General features: G+C 36.1%; 2 protein-coding genes across 2 annotated transcripts in view; one reads left to right on the top strand and one right to left on the bottom strand.

Annotated features, from left to right (window-relative positions):
- On the top strand, window positions 1-12,398 carry LOC129272989 (transmembrane protein 127-like). The gene is made up of 5 exons (XM_054910059.2): window positions 1-193; window positions 3,141-3,411; window positions 4,611-4,781; window positions 5,524-11,506; window positions 11,615-12,398. The coding sequence occupies exons 2-4, from the start codon at window positions 3,141-3,143 to the stop codon at window positions 5,835-5,837; spliced, it is 756 nt and encodes a 251-aa protein (XP_054766034.1). The 5' UTR covers window positions 1-193; the 3' UTR covers window positions 5,838-11,506; window positions 11,615-12,398.
- Window positions 12,399-15,945: 3,547 nt separating this feature from the next.
- The window catches only part of LOC129272485 (LIM domain-binding protein 2-like), a 51,132-nt gene continuing 48,329 nt past the window's right edge, over window positions 15,946-18,748 (bottom strand). Inside the window, exon 11 of the mRNA XM_064107886.1 lies at window positions 15,946-17,116. Coding sequence (XP_063963956.1) covers window positions 16,823-17,116 — 294 coding nt within the window. The 3' untranslated portion in view covers window positions 15,946-16,822. The remainder of the gene's footprint in view (window positions 17,117-18,748) is intronic.

The raw sequence follows: 18,748 nt of genomic DNA, 5'->3' as shown, positions 1-18,748 counted from the left end.
AGATTATTGGGTTATAATTTGTGGTTTAGTTAGATAAACAACACAACGAGGAACTGACGGGAAAGTTGTTGATATTTCACATTTTGGACTACGATTTTTAAAGAATATGTTATTCAGAACTGTTCTGAAAACTTTGCAGAATTAGATGGGATAGTTGGATTTGTTTTAAACAAGTCTGATACAATTTGTAAAGGTAATTCAGATCGATTGTGATTATTGTATTGTGTTTATTCAATGTTTGAGTTTGACTGTCACAGTGTCAGTGTCACGCGCAGCATGCAAGCTGCGGGTACGTACCGCCCGGTATACGGTACGGTATCGGGTATGGCATAGGTTAGACAGCTGGCAGCCGTCTGTTTCGAGGAGTTTTTAAACATTTTTTTATTTTTTTTATTTCTCCTCATACACAGACGGCTCGCTATCGTGCAGCCACCATTAGGGGACTTACAATGCATAATCCCCCCGTCGGGGCTCTTCAATTTTTGTCTTTAGTTTAATGAATCAAACTTTTGAAAATTAACGCGACCGAAATGCAAATTAATATTCCCTCTTGGCATTAATTGCCAAAAAACGGGGAAAATCAAGTTAAAAGGAACAAAAGCAGTGACTTACCTCGGCTGTCGCACAACTTCACTGCACTGCCCTGTTTTATCCGAACTTAATACACATAAACATATGGCCATTGAGTCCCCTGTACAGATCGCGCTAGAACTTCGGTCTCTGTATTTGGTGAGTGAAGCCAACAGAGTTCAGCTGAACAACCAACATATAAACAGAGACCGAAGCTTTTGGTCTAGGCATAGCCATAGGTTAGTATACTAATACTAACCTCGCAGTACGTGTGAGTGGCATAGACCAAAAAAAAAGCTTCGGTCTCTGATATGTTGGTTGTTCCGCTGAACTCCGTTGGCTCCACTCATCAAAATACATAACCCAGGGAGCAGCGGGCCGGAGCCCAGGGGCTTACCGTGTATTTGACCATACTCACGGGACTAGCGTGATTTATGGTCTAAATATTTCTCCAAATGAATTGTGAAAACAGAAATTATGCACTTACCACGATAATATGGATGAAGGTCTAACGAGTGGCAGTTTCCTGACATCAAGGCACAGACTGGAACTTCAAAAAAACGAAAAGTTCTCTCCTTCTACCCCCGTCTCGATCGGCCATTTTTGTTATGATTGTTATGATGTAAATGTGAATGAACTTTGTGATTTTATTTTTTGTGATTTTATTTATTATTACGCCTAATGCGTATGAAGGTTAAAAAAATTGGTTAATAAAAGGAGAAAAATTGACGGTTTCTTACCAGACCAGACCAGACCTATCTCGTGTAGATCCCTCGATCCGTTTGTCAACAAAGCAAATACAATAGGTCTGACCCTGGCCTTGAACCACTTTGTTATGACGTAACGGTACCTTCGATTAGCGATGTTACAAAATGACGTTTTGAAGAACAATTTATAGATACAAATTATCATTTAACAAATACTAAAATTTAATACTTGATTATGAATAATTATTATTGTTCCTAAAAAACTTTTGATGGAGCATTTCTAAAAAAAAGTGGGATTTAATTATCAATTTGCCCAAACATGCAGGATAATTTTTTTTACTACAAGATTAATTTCACCATCTGCAGACAATGGTATTGCAAGTGGTTTTTCGGGAACTTGTTTACTTACAGGTATACCTTTCTCTATGCAATTGATTAAAAAAATGTGCTAGACGCTTTGGAGAGTACCAGAATCCTCACATTAGCAAATGATTTTTACTCCCCAAGGGTTGAGAATGAAGGATGCACTGAAGCTAGACCGAAAGCTTCAGTCTCTGTTTCTTTAGTTCTGCTGGACCACATTTTGCTTCACTGCACCGCCTCCTAAGACTGAAGCCATTCTTACACTCTGTACAGGGAACCTACATGTATACCCCCAAATTAATTACTTTTTACTGTAAACATTTTTCATGAAAATTTTGATATGGAATGAATGATTTAAATTTCAAAAATAATCAGAATCAAGTAATCAACACCTCGATACAATTTTATAGAAAAATAAAAATCTACAATGAAAACCCCTATATTTAAAGGGAATAATACGTGGAGCGTATGCTATCTATGGGAGGTACATGTAGTTCCCCTCACACTATGCACGAGATACATGTACTACTCTACATACATCTAGCAGCTGTCTGTGTACATGTAGGAGGAGTAACTCCCAAAAAAAAATGTTCAATCCTCTAAACAGACAGATGTCAGCTGTATACACTGAAGCAAGCAAGTTTTGACTACTGACTGGCTAGGCCTAATTTAGACTATTAAAAGGCATATTATCATCTATTTCATGGGTAATGTGAGACCATTCGGATATAAATCGCCCAGAGTTAATAACTTGTAGCAGATGTTATGTAATGTGACTGAAAAATTATGTCATTGTCTTAATACTTTCCCTGGCCTGACAGTACTGTAGCCTTAGGATAAGCTGCAGGCTTGGCCATGTAATGTACATGTACATGTACATCTAGTTTGCTTTCCACCAAAGATGTTTTCTCTTACAGGTATTTCCAATGCTTTTCACAAAGTCTGGCAAATGGAAATATAATCCATGAAAGCTGAAGCCCATATGACTTTAAAAGGAGATCAGAGGACAGTTTCATGAAAATTGTCATTTGTTAACACTGAGAAGTTGTCTTTATCTAACATTTACCATAGTAACAGTCAGAAGCCAGAGCTTCTGGGCCTATCAAATCGAAGAATTTTACTGAAATTGTCAGCACTGACAATTAAGTTGCTGACAATTTTCATAAAATGCCCCCATATCCATTTTAGAAAACAACTAAAACCTGATACTCCATTTCACACAAGATAGTGAAAATTGGAAAAAGATCATACGTTGTAGCTTGTAATAATGACAGTAAAAATAATAGAACTCCAGAACTTTAGAAAAGAGCTTGCTTTCAAGATGTTGCCAAGTTGTAGCAGAATTTAAGTGCTATCATTGATCACAATAGCAATTTATCAAAAACTAGTTATGCATCCAACTTCAAATTTCTTTAACAATTCCATGATACCACACAATTCATCTCAATTTTAGACATCATCATTATCATAACTAATTTGTGTCTTTTGGGATCCCTGCAGATGCCGTCTTCAGGCCGTACGTCAGGGAGCTCGTCCCGCAGGAGTCGATCGAATCACAGCCATCATCACCACCGCCACAGGAGAAGACATCGGCTGAGACCGAAGCAGACGGAACGGAACCTGGTTGCCTCTATACTCGGGATGGTTGTCATAGCTGTTCTTATCTCGGCCCTAGCAGACAGAAAGTGGTTCAGACTGCATGGCGGGAAGTGCAAACAGGAGTATCTGGGTGCCTACCAATTCCTCACACCAAATATCGAAAATATGGCATGTGAGTATAGCTTACCAGTGCACATCATTGATTGTTTTTATTGTAAAGGCCTGTTAGATATACACATTCCTGTAGACTTCTTGCATGGGAGGAAGTGAGACCCCTGTCATTTTTCAAGAGAAGTCAACCAGCTGAAATTGGGGGAAGTGCATTTGTGGGATTGATGGTGTTCTAATACATTGACATTCATGAACAAGGTTTATGTTGTCCCAAGTCACATAGTCTTGTGTGTGGACGGGCCTGGGCCCCGTCTTACAAAGAGTTACGAATGATCCAATCTCTCGTAACTCTATGGAAATCCATCAGTGTCATAATTTTTTCTACATAAAATTTTCAAAATGTCCTTTGTAAACAAAGGCAAACACACCAAATTGTCAAGAAAATAATGAATTTATGTAATTTACGTCATATCTAGGAAACATTTTGAACAAACATGCATTTTAGATTTTGACGTTGCTGGCCGTCCACAGTTGTGATTTATCGGATCAATCGCAACTCTTTGGGCCCTGGGGGCCGTTTCATAAAGCTGTTCTTAAGTTAAGAGCGACTTTAAGAACGACTGGTGAACCCTTTTACGCGCTAAACAATCGCCAATTCAATACCATTTACCACAAGATGGGATCACCAGTCGTTCTTAAAGTCGCTCTTAACTTACGAACAGCTTTATGAAACACCCACCTGGAGTGAATGCCTGTAGCATAGCTTTTATTGTATGATGATATCTCCTTACAGCATCACAATATAATTTTGCAATTAAAGCTTTACCAGTCATATGAGAGATGATGGGGTTTGTGTTCTATGTAGGCACTGTGTCACCAAGTCTGGTGTAAAAAAAAAACTTATCGACAACTCAATGGTACATGTATGTTGACTTGCAATCAGAAGCGCATTTGATTGTAGGGTACTCAATTGCCTTTGTATGATACTGACTTGATTGTATGTTATTTTGTTTAGTATGATTTTAACTCTTAACAGCCTACATGTACCATTACTGTTTTACAAGTTCAGCTAAATCAATCATGAGAGGTTCCTGTTCCTAATCTCATTGTGCCACCAATTATGTATGCAGTCAACACGAAACTGTGTTAATACTATGTTAGCAATTTGTTATGCCATAAAAAACACACTCGATTGTATGATAGTCAATCTCCCTTGATTGTATGATACTGATTTCGTTAATCTTTATCATCTCTGTACAGCATACCAGTACTGTTTTACAAGTAAAGCGATACCAATCATGAGAGCGGTGATAGGGTTCCTGTTCCTGGGCATCGTGTCGTCTCTTGTTGCATTCTTCCTAGACACCTTGGGACCTATGCAGACACCATTAAAGCTCTGTAGAAGATTCGCTATCTCATCCATTGTAACAGGTAGACTAATGAATTCTGGGTGATTCCTTAAACATAATGAAGCTTTTTGAAAATCAACCACCAATTTTCTCCATTTATACTTCACTTCACAACCAGGAATTAAAATTTTAGAGCCTTACTGGAAAATAGAGAAAGTCTTTCAGGAAGGTCCACATGAAGGGGGCAAATATACATATAGTATCAAATTGCCCAGGACTCTTCAATTCTCATAAGCTTTGTTAAATGTACCATCTAAATTCAGTATTTTTGCTAAGTTGGTGTTGAATAAGCAAAGATTACTCTTGTTATGCTTGTGGGACAAACTATCACTTCCAAGGCAATCTTCTTGGTGCATGAGTGAGGAAATTAGGAAGTGTGATTGAAGAATTTGGCCGATTTCCTTTGATCAGTTGCTCTTAGCCACCTAAAGGTAGGCATCTCTGCATTTATTAACCTGTACTGACCGCACAGAAACGTTGTTAGCACTAACAATACGCCAACAGAGGCCCTGTTACAACCGGTAATGTGGCAACGATGCCTAATATTACAACAACGCATTACTGACACATTGAAATCAATGTTTTGACTTCACAATCCGAAAGATGTGACTGGGCTTTACTCTGATAGCGCACTATTAGGCTAGCAACGTTTCTGTGCGGCCGGCACAGGTGGTTAGATAAAAAAGTTCATGAGTTATCTTACCATGTGAGTTGCCAGTATTTTTTGTTCACCCTCTCATTCATGGATTCTGTTCTCTTTTCAGTCCTCTTCTGTGTCGCCATCAATGGCTTCTGCTATTGGGTGTCAACGTGCATCGAAGAAGAGCTCAAAGCCTACAAACTGGTCTCGACCAGCAAAGTCTACGTCACGTTCGAGATGGGCTACTACTTGGTTGTCGTCTCGGGGGCACTCTCCGTCGTCATATCAGCCACCAATCTTCTCAGGCGGTACCCGCTTTACGACGAGCCCCAGAGGAGAGAGAGGTTGGTGGAAGACTGGGACGAGCTGCTGGAGCAAGAGCTGCCAGGTTTTCCTCCCAACGCAGCCCTCACCGCCCCTCCTGCGTACACCCCTTAACAGCAGGTGTCATCGCCGCCATCCAAACGACTAGGATGGTTTTTGTTTGTAACATCTTGATGAAAGCAATATTGAGAGGTTCAAAATACAGGTGATATTATGGAAGGCCCTGTCTTACAAATTAATGTGATTGAATTTATTCTCTCAACTATGGAAAGCCATCAGCACCATAATTCTTTGTCTATAACTGTATGCACTTTGTCAATAAGGAGGATCACACTGATGGACCAATACAATGACCACACTCATGAAAGTATTTGTCATATTTAGAGGTCATGATATAAAATGGCATGTATATTTTCTAGATCATGGTGTCATTGGCTTTCCATAGTTAAGATTGATTGGATCAATCGTACTGAATTGTAAGACGGGGTCCTGGGGGGAGCATTTCATCAACCTTTTTTGTCCGACACGTTCTGATTGGCTGAGAAGCATTGTTCCTATGGTAACTGTGGGATAAAACGTCTGATGACTCCTTTCATGAACAGCTGACCTGTTATTAATTATTCTGAAGTTGTTCCATTGCCATAATTAACCAGACCACCGTATTCATTTGAATGTTACAAGGGAAAGAAATCCAAAATGAAATTGTTAACAAAATCAAGCCCACTGTACCTTATTCCATCTGACTGCATACAAATATACTGTATACAAGATTTTTCTGTTGATGTCCTCCATCTCACACACTCATGGCTTTATTTCTGAACTTTGTTGGATAAAAACTTACTTTTATTACCCAAGATGCGCATTTAGCAAATTCCTCTATCTGTTCATGAGCATTTGAAATAAGATAGTACAGTGTACATTTAGTTCAATATTAGCCAAAAGTGGGTTTTGATAAGATACATAATATTGCTGTTCACATATGAAAAATAATTATGGGATTTCTAGAAGTACAGCTTCAACAACTATGACTCGAGTGTCGCTGAGGCATGTAATGTCCTATTTGCATTTTAACCATGCAGCAATACTGCCGACTGCCGAGTAATGATACATAAAACACATTCAAATGAGTCTTCTCAGAAGAAATGGATAAATGTAAATGGCTATATTATACTATACATTAATCCATTCTCCCATGATGCAATATGCATGTACTTTTGGTGCTGCATGGGTACAAGGATGAACATTGTTCAGATATGATGCAAAAAAGTTCAGCAACATTTTAATCTCACCTGCATAGCAGAGTGAGACTATAGGCACCGCTTTTCCTGTCTGATTTTTCTTTATCTGTTTAAATCATATCATTTTCAGCCCAGAGCATCCCTTTAAAGGCATTGGCTAGCTTTGTGAAGAGCCGATTTAACAAATTCTCAAACCAAGATGAAACACGAGTACATGTATTAAAACTACTCGGGAAACAACCATTTTTTAGGATGAAAAGCTATATATAATTACAAAGCAAACCACAATTTTATAATTTTACATCTTCAGGTCATTAATAGGACACGTATAGTGTATGTGATGAACTTAAGATAGTGTTTCTGGTCACTTTATATTTTACTTTTTAAAACACTAAATGATTTTGGGATACGATTTTTTTTTTCTGAGCTTCATTTTTGTAACATATTAGATACATTAGGTGAAAAGTGGGACCTTGTAGCTCAGATTTCTAACAGTCAAATCAATGTAAGCCTATGCCTTTAGGATGTGAGACAAATTGCACCATTTATGATGATAAATGCACAATGTAAGCTGCTCATTGCAAAAATAGTCAACATTTTCTTGGAAAATGGAGTTCATTATGATTGTCATCAGAATGAATTCACTATGATGTCATCACAATGAAGTCATCATGATGTCATCACAATGAAGTCATCATGTCATCACAATGAAAGTCATGATGTTATCACAATGAAGTCATGATGTCATCACAATGAAGGTATTACAATATCATGACTCATTTAGGTTTCATAATGATTCTGTGATATATGATTTTAACGTTATGTTTTGTAGTGAGTTTATATGCAAGTATGGACTTACATTTTTTGCTACATGTGTAATATTTTTTAATTTGCATCAACCTTTAAAAAGTATAAGTCCAGTATCTCGTCACGTTGCTACAAAAACTTGTTTGTGCAACCCGTTTTTTTCTTGGGGGGGGTTTGTTTTGGGTTTTTGGGGGGCGTGTCACATCCCATTTACTATGTACAAGAAAATGTTGTTGAGCTGAGTTGCGTCATGTCTGAATAGGCCGTTTAAATGTAAATTAAAATGTTTATCATGGGAGATGATATACATCGCACCATGGATAAATGGCTTTGTTACAGTACTAAATTTTTAATATGGTGGCATGTATATGAAGTTAATTTGTGTTAAGATTTCTTGTTGTCTATCAGCTTATAAAATAAGCATGTGACTTTTGTATGACACTATAAATCTTTTCTCAGTGATCTCTGTACTGGTAGAATTATAGAATGTAGAGTGCCAGGTATTTGATTGTAAGAAAGTATCAATTCAGGCATATATGTCTGATGTTGATTTTTATTGCATTTCACCATTGGATGATACATGTACATGTAGGTATTTCGCCATAATACATGTAGGTGTGATATAGTATACGTTTATATATACTTAGGAAGTGTTGTTGCAAACTTGCAATAATTGTATCTGTTTATTTTCTGTGATTTAGTTAATTATTTTTATTCTTTTCATAATTCTGAAATTACTTTTTGGTAGATTTTTACAAAATATTTGTAGATTCAGGGTGGAACAGTGAAAAAAGAAGAGCTGTGAGAATATACAATTGACAGAGATGTTATTGTTGCTGGTTTTCTTCAACTCGTCTTCATTTAGCTTTCCCACTTAAAAGTCATAATTATATGCTCTATAGGAGAGGGTTATATTTGTTTATAGAACTTTGTGATAGCTGTTTGAAATCTGATGCTATGACAAAATTTTGGTATGCATGTAGATAACATAAAATAATAAATAAGTGCACTTTATTGACCATCTAAGATTGCTTTTTCCTCAATTAAATGTCGTAGCATTGAAGAGTTTTGATCATTTCTATTCAATTTTTAATTAGTTTAGAGCCATATGTCTGGCAGAGTATGATAATAGGATAGCATTTCCTTCATGTAGGCATCAAATTAACCAATCAGCATGCTTACATTGTAGTATTCAAATGGATATTTTGTTGGCATTTTCAATAACTAATAATCTGCTTTACATAATGTGATTTGAATAAATCACAATATAAAGTTTTATTTAAACAATTCATTAAATTCTCACTCAACCGCACCATTAAATTACGCTGTTATGCAGTAATAATTTTTTTGGGGGGAGGATAAAAAAATAGCCAAATTATTTGTGAATAATAATACATGTTTGCTGAATGTGATCTTACTAGATTTTTATTTTTGTTGAGTTTGAAATGAAAATAATAATGATAATATAGGATTTATAAACCGCATGTATCCACCTTGTTAGGTGCACAAGGCGCTCCTACTATATTACCCCGGCTATAAAGCTAGTCTACCGATTCCGGTAGCCATCTTTTCCCATTAAATATACATGTATGTTTGGGAATGGGAACACCCCTTTTTTACATCCTGATAAAGATTACTGTAGCTTTTTCTCATTTATTTCTTCAGGTTATGTATATATTCATTTTTATAAAGTATGTTTACAACTCACAAAGAGAGTAATATATAGTGTATCTGGGCCAGTTGCACAAAACTTGATAATTACGTGTACCGGTAGGTGATAACTTTCCATGAAATCCTTGATTCTGATTAAATTGTTTAGCACGGAGTGTTTCACATTAACATCATTACAAGAGAATGTAGGTCTAGCTATTTGCATCCTGACCATTAGTACTGTTATGAAAATGCATACTCTGAAATTATGACTCAACAGCCAATTAAATCAAGGTTTCCATGGAAATGTTTATAAGGTATGTTTCATAAAAATTCAAAATAATGTAGTTAGTGCATGGTTTTATTTTTTTTTCAATGAAAGAAAATTAGATGTATCAGTTATAAATGTGGGTTTTTTTAAAGACCTTTGCAAGAATGCTTTGAATACAAGAAACTAGAGGGGCAGGTCAATGTATGTAACAATGATTTGCTCCTTTGTCTAATAAGAATTTTCTAGCATCTTGAATGCAACTTTCATTTTAAAAAACGTCAAAGTTATTATATGAATTTGTGTTCCAAAGAAACAAGTCTTTGAATGCTTTATGAATAATATATATTGTATCATACTTATGTTGTAAATAATTATGAAAAAGAGATGTTTATATGTATAACTTGTAAACTTGTGTCATATTTTTTTCTCTAGGTTTTATTAGATGGAATTAGCTATTCTGGATGAGATAATCAGTTTACATTCAAGCTGGTATTTGATTTTCCAAGTCAGAACTATTTTAGTGAGATAAATATTCAGTGGCCCTGGTATGGCCAGTTTGGACTGGAGATATCTCTAGAGACTTTAATGGTGCCAGAATGTTCTGTGGACCCCGTAACATAAAGCTTAGCAATTGATTGTGGGGCAGATTTATATGATTGATTGCATTGATTATTGTGTATGATCATTCATAAAACTCGGTCCCACGATCAAGCACTAGGCTTTGTTACAATGGCCTGGTTCAGACAAAGCTTGGGAGTGAAGAACTGTTGTGGGTAAACGATGGCTTGACCCTCAACTCGTCTGAGAATGTTCCGCTGGCACTGCTGCTGCAATAATATACAGCATCTTTTTCTAATGTATTCCAAACGGTCGTCCCAGATGTTTCTATGGCTTGAGACTGATTCTGTGACCGAGCTATCTTTCAGAGAGCCATCACAGGGACGCAGCAACTGAAAAAAAGTCTTAATAAGAGCTACGATCTGGCCACGGGTAGAACAATCATTTCGGTAAATGTTACTTTCTATCTTGTGCTGAAACATGCACACAAGGTTCTGTCTGAAATTATCTATGAAAGTCTTCAATGAGATAAATATTTTCAAAGTCTGTATATTCTTTGTAGTACCTCTTTTCTTTTTGTTGGCAAAGGTGATTCTTTCATGTGTCATGAAGTTTTACACATGTACGTCTAATTATTGACTTTAATTCAATACATTAGAGCACGAGACCTTACATCCTCGGTTGCAATTTAATCATGACCTGCACAGTGTCTACAGGAAGTATTTGTACTATGCTGGAAATAGAAAATTCCAACCAAGCTGGCTATTATAAAATCTGATTAATTATATATCTGAAACAGACGAGGACACCGTTCTCATTATACTTTCTAAAACTGATTTACTGGAAACCAGTTTGGAAGATTGCTTTACTAGCGTTCCCATTTGATCACCTGAAAGTGGTTTTCTAAATCACTTCACGTAAAGCGATCTTGTTGCTATGGGAACACTCTCAGTGGGGCGTCATGTTTCGCGCGAAATGTGCGAGGATTGCTTCCCAAAGAATGGTTATGTCCGCCTGTTAAAACCAGTTTAATGATCTTCATAACTTCATAAGTACATTGCGATCTTCAGAACTACATTGAGAGGTGGTTTTCTGAACCGGTTTGGGAGATCGCTTCCAAGACCACTTCGAGCGTTCTTATTTCACGTTTAAATAGTTACTAGTTTCCAGTAAACTAGTTTTAGGACGGTAGTAAGAACGGTGTCAAGTATAGCTTTTTGTTTTCACCTAGTCATGCGTGAATGATTATGAATCATAAGATTTGATAATGTTATACCTTAATGAACCTGACATTTCTTTGGTTCTTAGTATGTCAATCTGTAGTTCTCTTTTTGCAATGATTTTTGGTAGAAAGAATGTCTGGCTACATGACTTCTTATGAGTATAACTAACAATACTATCAAATGAAAGTGTAGTGACCAAACTAATTTCTTTTGATTTTACAGTTTGATTTGTTACTTTTCTACCACCATATAACCATTTCGGGCGAGGTGAAATTACGTCACAGACCACAAACCACATTACTTTTTTGTTCACATGGGTCTGGTATCATTCCACCTTCTGATTGTTGTTGAAAATATATTATACTTGTGAATATGTTGTTAGTTGACATATATGTGTACATATGTATGAGTGTATATTCATAATCTTTAATATGTTTTCAACAATATAGCAATTTTTTATTATGAATATGATAGAAAAAGGGGAGGACTATTTTTCTTCGGTGGAATGATACCAGACCCATGTGACCAAAAAAGTAATGTGCTTTCTCGATCTGTGACGTAATTTCACCACACCCGAAATAATATGGTGGTAAAAAAGTAACAAATCAAACTGTAAAATAAAAGAAATTAGTTTGGTCACAATGAAAGCATTTAATTAGAAGTCATGAAATGCTTCAATGATCAGCCTGAAAATATACATCATTGCTTAAATAATACAGTTATTCATGCACGACTAAAAGGTAAAAAATTAAGGTTATACTTCTGTCATAATGTGCAATTTATTAGATTTTATTATTGCCAGTTTCTAATATTGTAATCCCTATTGTATGAAAGCTGCAATGGGAAGCAACAAATTTATGAATACATGTAAATATTATTTGTCTCATTTTATATTTAACCAGTTATTAAATACATGAATTATCATAGATTTACTTGTTCACAGCCCTTGTTGTTTTCTGAATGAGGTTTTAATATCATAGGTATGGTCATTAATTGTAGGAAAAACATAAAAACAGGAATTATTTGTTTGTAAACTGTTTCATTTTAGAAAGCTGTATTTTTTTCATATGAAAGCATTATGCAGCGATGCCAATACCATTAACAAGAATTTCAATATTTTAGGGATGCAGAAAAGGATTTTGAGTGTTAAGATGTTTTCAAGAAACATGAGTATAATACAGATATGGGGGGGGGATAAAATACTGCCAAAAAGGGGAAGAGTTTGGCATCTCTGATTAAAGAAAAACACTCTACTGCAATCAGATGTTGTATATCCAAGTCCAAATTTATTATTGATATGAAATACTGAAATCAATTCTCTTTTTAAACACTGCAGCAGAGAATAAAGTTTAATGATACTAAAGGGGTCCTGACTGCCTCAAACGACCGTCCAGTCTTTGTACAAACTTGTATGCTGTCCATATGTACATACGTAAATCCTGTAGTCAACACACGACATCCAACTCAATTACATCTCACACATGATTCTATTCGGATTGTCCTTCAAGAAAAAATCTGTCGTGATTTTGAGTGGACAATTAGCTTTACCCATAGAGCTACGTAGTAGTCTGTTTACACTCTTAAATGGTAAAGCAATTCTTTGCAAACAAAATAAGCAAATTTGAATTTTTCAAATAATTCATTGTTTTCGAAGTGTTGCCAAGTAATACCTCGGTCACATTTGCTCTACGGCGGCCGTGCGGCGAGTCGAAAACAGCCGTTTTTTTTTTCATTTTTATTCAAACCACCCATAGGTAGCTGGTTCAAAAATGTTCAAACGGTTGTTTTCGACTAGCCGTACGGCCGCCGAAGAGCAAATGTGACTGAGGTAAAAGGGAGTGTCACCATTAGTTTAAACCTTGAGTTCAGAATTCGGGCCCATGCGTACAGTGGGCTTTCTACATGTCATCATGCCTGAGTGCAAGATGGCAAGAGAATCTTAATTTGTCAACGGTTTTCTATAGGTAAAGCTTCAGCCCTTCCCCTGCATATACAGTAACATCTCACACACACTTTCTCCCAAGATTCTTATCAATTCTATAAAGACTTAAAATATTAGGGATCATCTCATAAAAGGTGGGGAAGGGGGAGTAGATGAGTTAAATTGAAATGAGCTGCAAATGTAAATGCTAAATAAAGTTTTTGAATAGGCCTAAAATTCTGGTCGGGGTTAGATGCTTTTGGAAGAGTGGCGAAAAGATATTTTTATTTAAATTTACAAGAGCCCATCCCTTCCACTTGAAGCACGGGTTGTTTCCCCAGGTTAAATCCCAGCAAGTCATCTTCATGAACATTTATGAATAGACCACTGAGTTTAACAATCTTAAACTTACCTATATGGGAAAAAAACAAAATAATAATAATAATAATGATTGAGCACATTTCATGTAAGATGAAGACAAAACTAGAGGGTATATCACAAAGAGAGAAGTGTGACTTAACTCATGGGGAAGTCCAGGGCCCCGTCTTACAAAGAGTTACGATTGATCCAATCAATCGTAACTCTATGGAAATCCATTAGTGTCATAATTTTTTCTGCAGGAAATTTGCAAAATGTCCTATGTAAACAAAGGAGAACACACCAAATTGTCAAGAAATCAATTAATTTGTAGATATGCATTCATATCTAGAAACAATTTTGAACAAACATGCATTTTATATGTTGACTTTGCTGGCTTTCCATAGTTGCAATTGATCGATTCAATCGCAACTCTTTGTAAGATGGGCCCTGATCTGCAGGCAAAGATCATAATTGGCACTTTATTCGACAAGACTTACTCGATTTCCTCTATTGAGAGGCTACAATATACAATACCCACTGACCTCCTGTAGTCTGCCATTTCAAACCACTATAGGATTTTTCAAGACAACTGGGCAAGAGCCAATGTGCATATACATGTATATTGGCAAAGCACATTCTAACGGATAACTACAAGGTAGTAGTATGTCCTTTGCAATTTGACCAACACGATTGACAAAGTAGCTGAAAGGGAAGTTAAGTCCATTTTAAGTCACACTTACTTTTTGTGAAACACCTTCAACGGAAATCATGATCATAGTACAGTCCTTACAAAAGCAATGATCAAGAAAAAATATGACATTGATAACTAATCATAAGAGTGATGACAGCTGATACAGTGTGTTCATTACCATTAATGACTCCATATTAATAAAAATAAAATAAGATTTAAAAAGCACACAATAACTGAAACGGTTATACAACATGAATATCTTTAAATAATGAGGAAAAAAAAACATGAAAAACAGACGATTCCTGATTCAGTTTTCACACTTGACATTCACCGATTTTCCTTTTCTCAAACGACACAATATCTCTCTCAATATATCTCTTCACCATCCTATATTCTATAGAAAATCCTATAAAGACTTGGAAAGACCCACCATGATCCACCAATAGCAGGACCATATCCGTATTTCATCTCAACAAAAATAAACTCCTACTCAAAAAAAAAATTACGCCTCTCTATACATTAACAGGCAGTGCACCATATTTAACGTAAAATGCACAATACACAAAAAAACATTTGTATACCTAAACACAAGAAAAAAAACCCCACATATCTCATATGTACAAATACAGTGATTTGAGTTACAATAAATATCAATGATGTATCTTTGAAAATATTACAACGTGTGAGATGGGATGGGGGGATGAACGCACAAATTGGAGTTACACTAAAATTATAGTGCTGCTTTTGTTTTAAAGATACAGTATTTGCAACAAAATAATGTAATCCTTCACTGAAGGAGATTGAATTGTTCTCCCCACCCCCCCCCCTCCTTCCCTATTAAGTGTTGGATAACACCTTCATTAGTGTTTTCAACGCCAAAACAATACCACTCTCTTGTTCTTTATTCATATTTGGCAAAGGAATTTAAGCTTCTGAAAAAAAAAATTGATAAACAGGAATAGAAAATGGTCGGTAACCTACATGGAGGCCAAGTCTATACCGTTTCATAAAGAGTGACTGTTACATCTATGGTAACTTTGCCATTATTGTGACTACCATGGAAACATTTATTGAGATTGGCTGCTGAGCCTAGCCGTATGCAGCAGGTGTAAGGGGGACAGTTCCCCTCCCCCCTCCCCGCCAAAAAGTTTGAAAACTTACATTTTTCTTTGCTGAAAACTGTCACGAAACTCACAAAATATGTGCAAGAAATCCTTCATTTCCACTTAAGAAATTACAAAAGCCCCCCCCCCTAACAAGCTTGGTCTCTTTGCTCCCCCGCTTCACGTTCCTTCAAAAGTTTGTATGCGTCTTGCCCCTCAACCATGTAGTTGCAGTGATGGCAAAGATAGAATAGTTGTCACTCATTATGAAACAGGTCCCTAAATGATTAAATAAATAAGTAAATTTGACAAGAAACAGTTATCCGTATTTTAGGATCAAATTATTCAACTAGGCCAGGGTGAGTTTTACAGAAATAAAAACTTTTTTTTGGTTAAAAATGGTTCAGACATAATTCATACTTTCTACGATAAGATGAACTTGACAAGGACAAATGAAGTTCATCTTCTTATTGATGACCAAGCAAACTAGAGAGGGTGGGGGAGGAGAGAGCGTAAATGAAATAGTGACATAAATAATCTACTGATGTCACAAGTGAAAGCTAAAGAATCATACTAATAGGTGAAGATAATAATGGCATACCCCTTATAATGCCTAAAATGACATTGTGGGGACACCAAGTCTCGGCTTCCGTCATTCTTTTGTAATTTGTCATATGTACAATATACAAAACTATGAAACACGTTAAACATAGAATGCTACAGCAGTGGTATTCATGATCTCGGGATGATGAAGCATGGAAACTAAGTATAGTTTATTCTATCCTAACACACCTATATGCATACCTATAAATCGAATGGTAGTAGCTACTGTGAATACGATATATAACTGTCCTGATGATTCTGTAAAGGTTTTTTTGTGGTTTTAGTACTTCTGAATACCTCTAGTCTCACAGGTGGTGCACAATATTGAGAAAGACTCGCCTTTCTTTCCCAAACGTAGTGTGGTCAGTTAACTCAATTTGGACAATAACTCAATCTTTGAAATAATATGACTAGCGCAATAACCATATAATACCACTGCTGTAAACATAGTCATGTATATACAACAAAACAGAGTAAAAAAAAAAAGTGGCCATCAAAAAAATTCCCCCAACTGGATATAAATACAAAACTCGAGGGTAAAGTTAGTCCACTGGAAAAAAATATAGTCATTCCAGTTTGTCGTCACAAAATTCATTCCTATGGCAATGAGCAAGACAACTGCTTTTGTCAGTTTGTGTTTTTTTTTCCTGTGGAGCAATGCTGGTGGCGTCCTTTCAGTTCTGTGATGCAGCTACTTGTTTCTCGTCTTGTGGAGGGTTGGTACCAGGTGGGGGCTTGGTGTCCGTTGAATTCCACGACCCTTGGCCAGGACCCGACGATGAATTGTTGGTCTTTGGACCGCCTGGACCGGGACCGGTGCCCCCCGATTCACCCCCTGCAAAGTCCTCGTCGTTGTCCATGCCGTTGTTTGCGTCGGCTTGCTGGTTTTCTAGTCTCGTGATCAGCCGCTCGTCCTCGTCGCCAAACTCACCGCCCATAAGCGATGGTTCTCCAACTACCATAACATCCTATATACAATCAGAAAAAAAATTAAACAATTCATCCATAAAAGCTGTTGAGAAAACACTTAAAAATCATTACTATTAACAGTAGAAATGAAATTGAACTATATTTGATCATTGATGGGAGAATTTGTTCCAAGAGTGAAGAGATGTTCTTAGAGAAAGTTGTGACAAGCTTGAAATCGTTGCAAGTCGATTTTTAGTCCCCCAAATCAATCATTATTCAATTGATAACAAATTTTGATTAATTTCTGGTAAGCTCCTGTCAGCAGAAGGTGTAAATTTGTTTTTTATAATTGTAGAAATTGATCAAATATGAGTTTATGTATATATATGAAATTAATATCTGCAATCGATTGCAAGAACTTTCTTGCAAATGATTACAATGTAACATACTATATCCCAAAATTCCCCATTACACATATATGTAACATGACAAAATATTAGTATGTGGAGTGGAAATTTTCCCAATATCCCACATATGTATATTCATGTTAGTAATTCTGAAAAGTACATTTTTCCAAATTTATATTGTGAACATTCAATGCCGCATGAAGGTTCGGATTAAGACTTCATTCACAATCTGTGCTCCAGACCACACGTAAATCTGATTATTAGTTACCAATTATTTCCCTCATTACAATAGTGTTACTGTTTCATTATCTACAAGGATATTGCCACACTGTGCCCCAATTTCAAAATAAGTTGTGATTGAACCAATCAATCTCAAATATGGAAAGCAAGGGACACCATTATCTAGAATACACAACAATGTCCATTCAAAGTTTTCTCTACATTTGATGAAAATTGGCTTGTTTCATTGTTTTCACTACCTAATCAGTGTGCTTCAGGTTAAGGTCATAGCTTAAATTCGGAATAAAATGTCTTAACAATTAATGAAGTGAATGGCTCATTTATTCCTGTTCACAGGCATAAAAGTGAATTTAATTCAGAACTGAAATGACGTCATAGCAAATATAAAATTAGTTACAAAAATCGGATTGTAGACCAATACCAAGGTGTGCAGTGGCCTTATGACCAGACAGTGTACAAACTAAGATGAAAATCAGGGCCCCGTCTTACAAAGAGTTACGATTGATCCTATCAACCTCAAGTATATGGAAATCCATCAATGTCATAATTCTTTCTTTAGGAAATTTGCACAATGTCGTTGTTAAAGGTATTATTTAACTTTGTGAGCAGTCGATTTAAAAAAATTCTCAAACCAAGATGAAACATGTGTACAAGTACATGTATTTAGAACTAAAAAACCCTGAAAACAACCATTATTGAGAATGAAAAGCTAAAAATACAAGGCAAACCCCGATTTTGTAATTAGGCGTCTTAAAGAAGCTTAAATAGAACACACAAGTGTATGGGATGAACTTAAGATGGTGTTTCCGGTCACTTTATATTTCACTTTTTGAAGCACTAAATAATGATTTTCGGACGCGATTTTTTTCTGGGCTTCATTTTTGTAACATATCACAGACACAGGTGACAAGTGTGACCTTCTAGCTCAGATTTTAAAAAAGTCAAATCAATGTTAGCCAATCACTTTAAACAAAGAGAAGCACACTGAATTTTAAAGAAAACTGTGAATGTTAAGTATGAATATACATCATATCTAGAAAACAG

Source organism: Lytechinus pictus, chromosome 12 (genome assembly GCF_037042905.1).
Source record: "Lytechinus pictus isolate F3 Inbred chromosome 12, Lp3.0, whole genome shotgun sequence".
Classification (NCBI taxonomy): Eukaryota; Metazoa; Echinodermata; class Echinoidea; order Temnopleuroida; family Toxopneustidae; genus Lytechinus; species Lytechinus pictus.
This window is presented reverse-complemented; position numbering and strand designations above follow the sequence as displayed.

Excerpts from the sequence above, each read along its gene's own strand:
- LOC129272989 (XM_054910059.2), top strand. The coding sequence starts at position 3,141 with ATGCCGTCTTCAGGCCGTACGTCAGGGAGCTCGTCCCGCAGGAGTCGA. Across the intron at positions 3,412-4,610 it reads AAATATCGAAAATATGGCAT|CATACCAGTACTGTTTTACA; the intron begins GTGAGTATAGCT and ends ATCTCTGTACAG. Across the intron at positions 4,782-5,523 it reads TATCTCATCCATTGTAACAG|TCCTCTTCTGTGTCGCCATC; the intron begins GTAGACTAATGA and ends TTCTCTTTTCAG.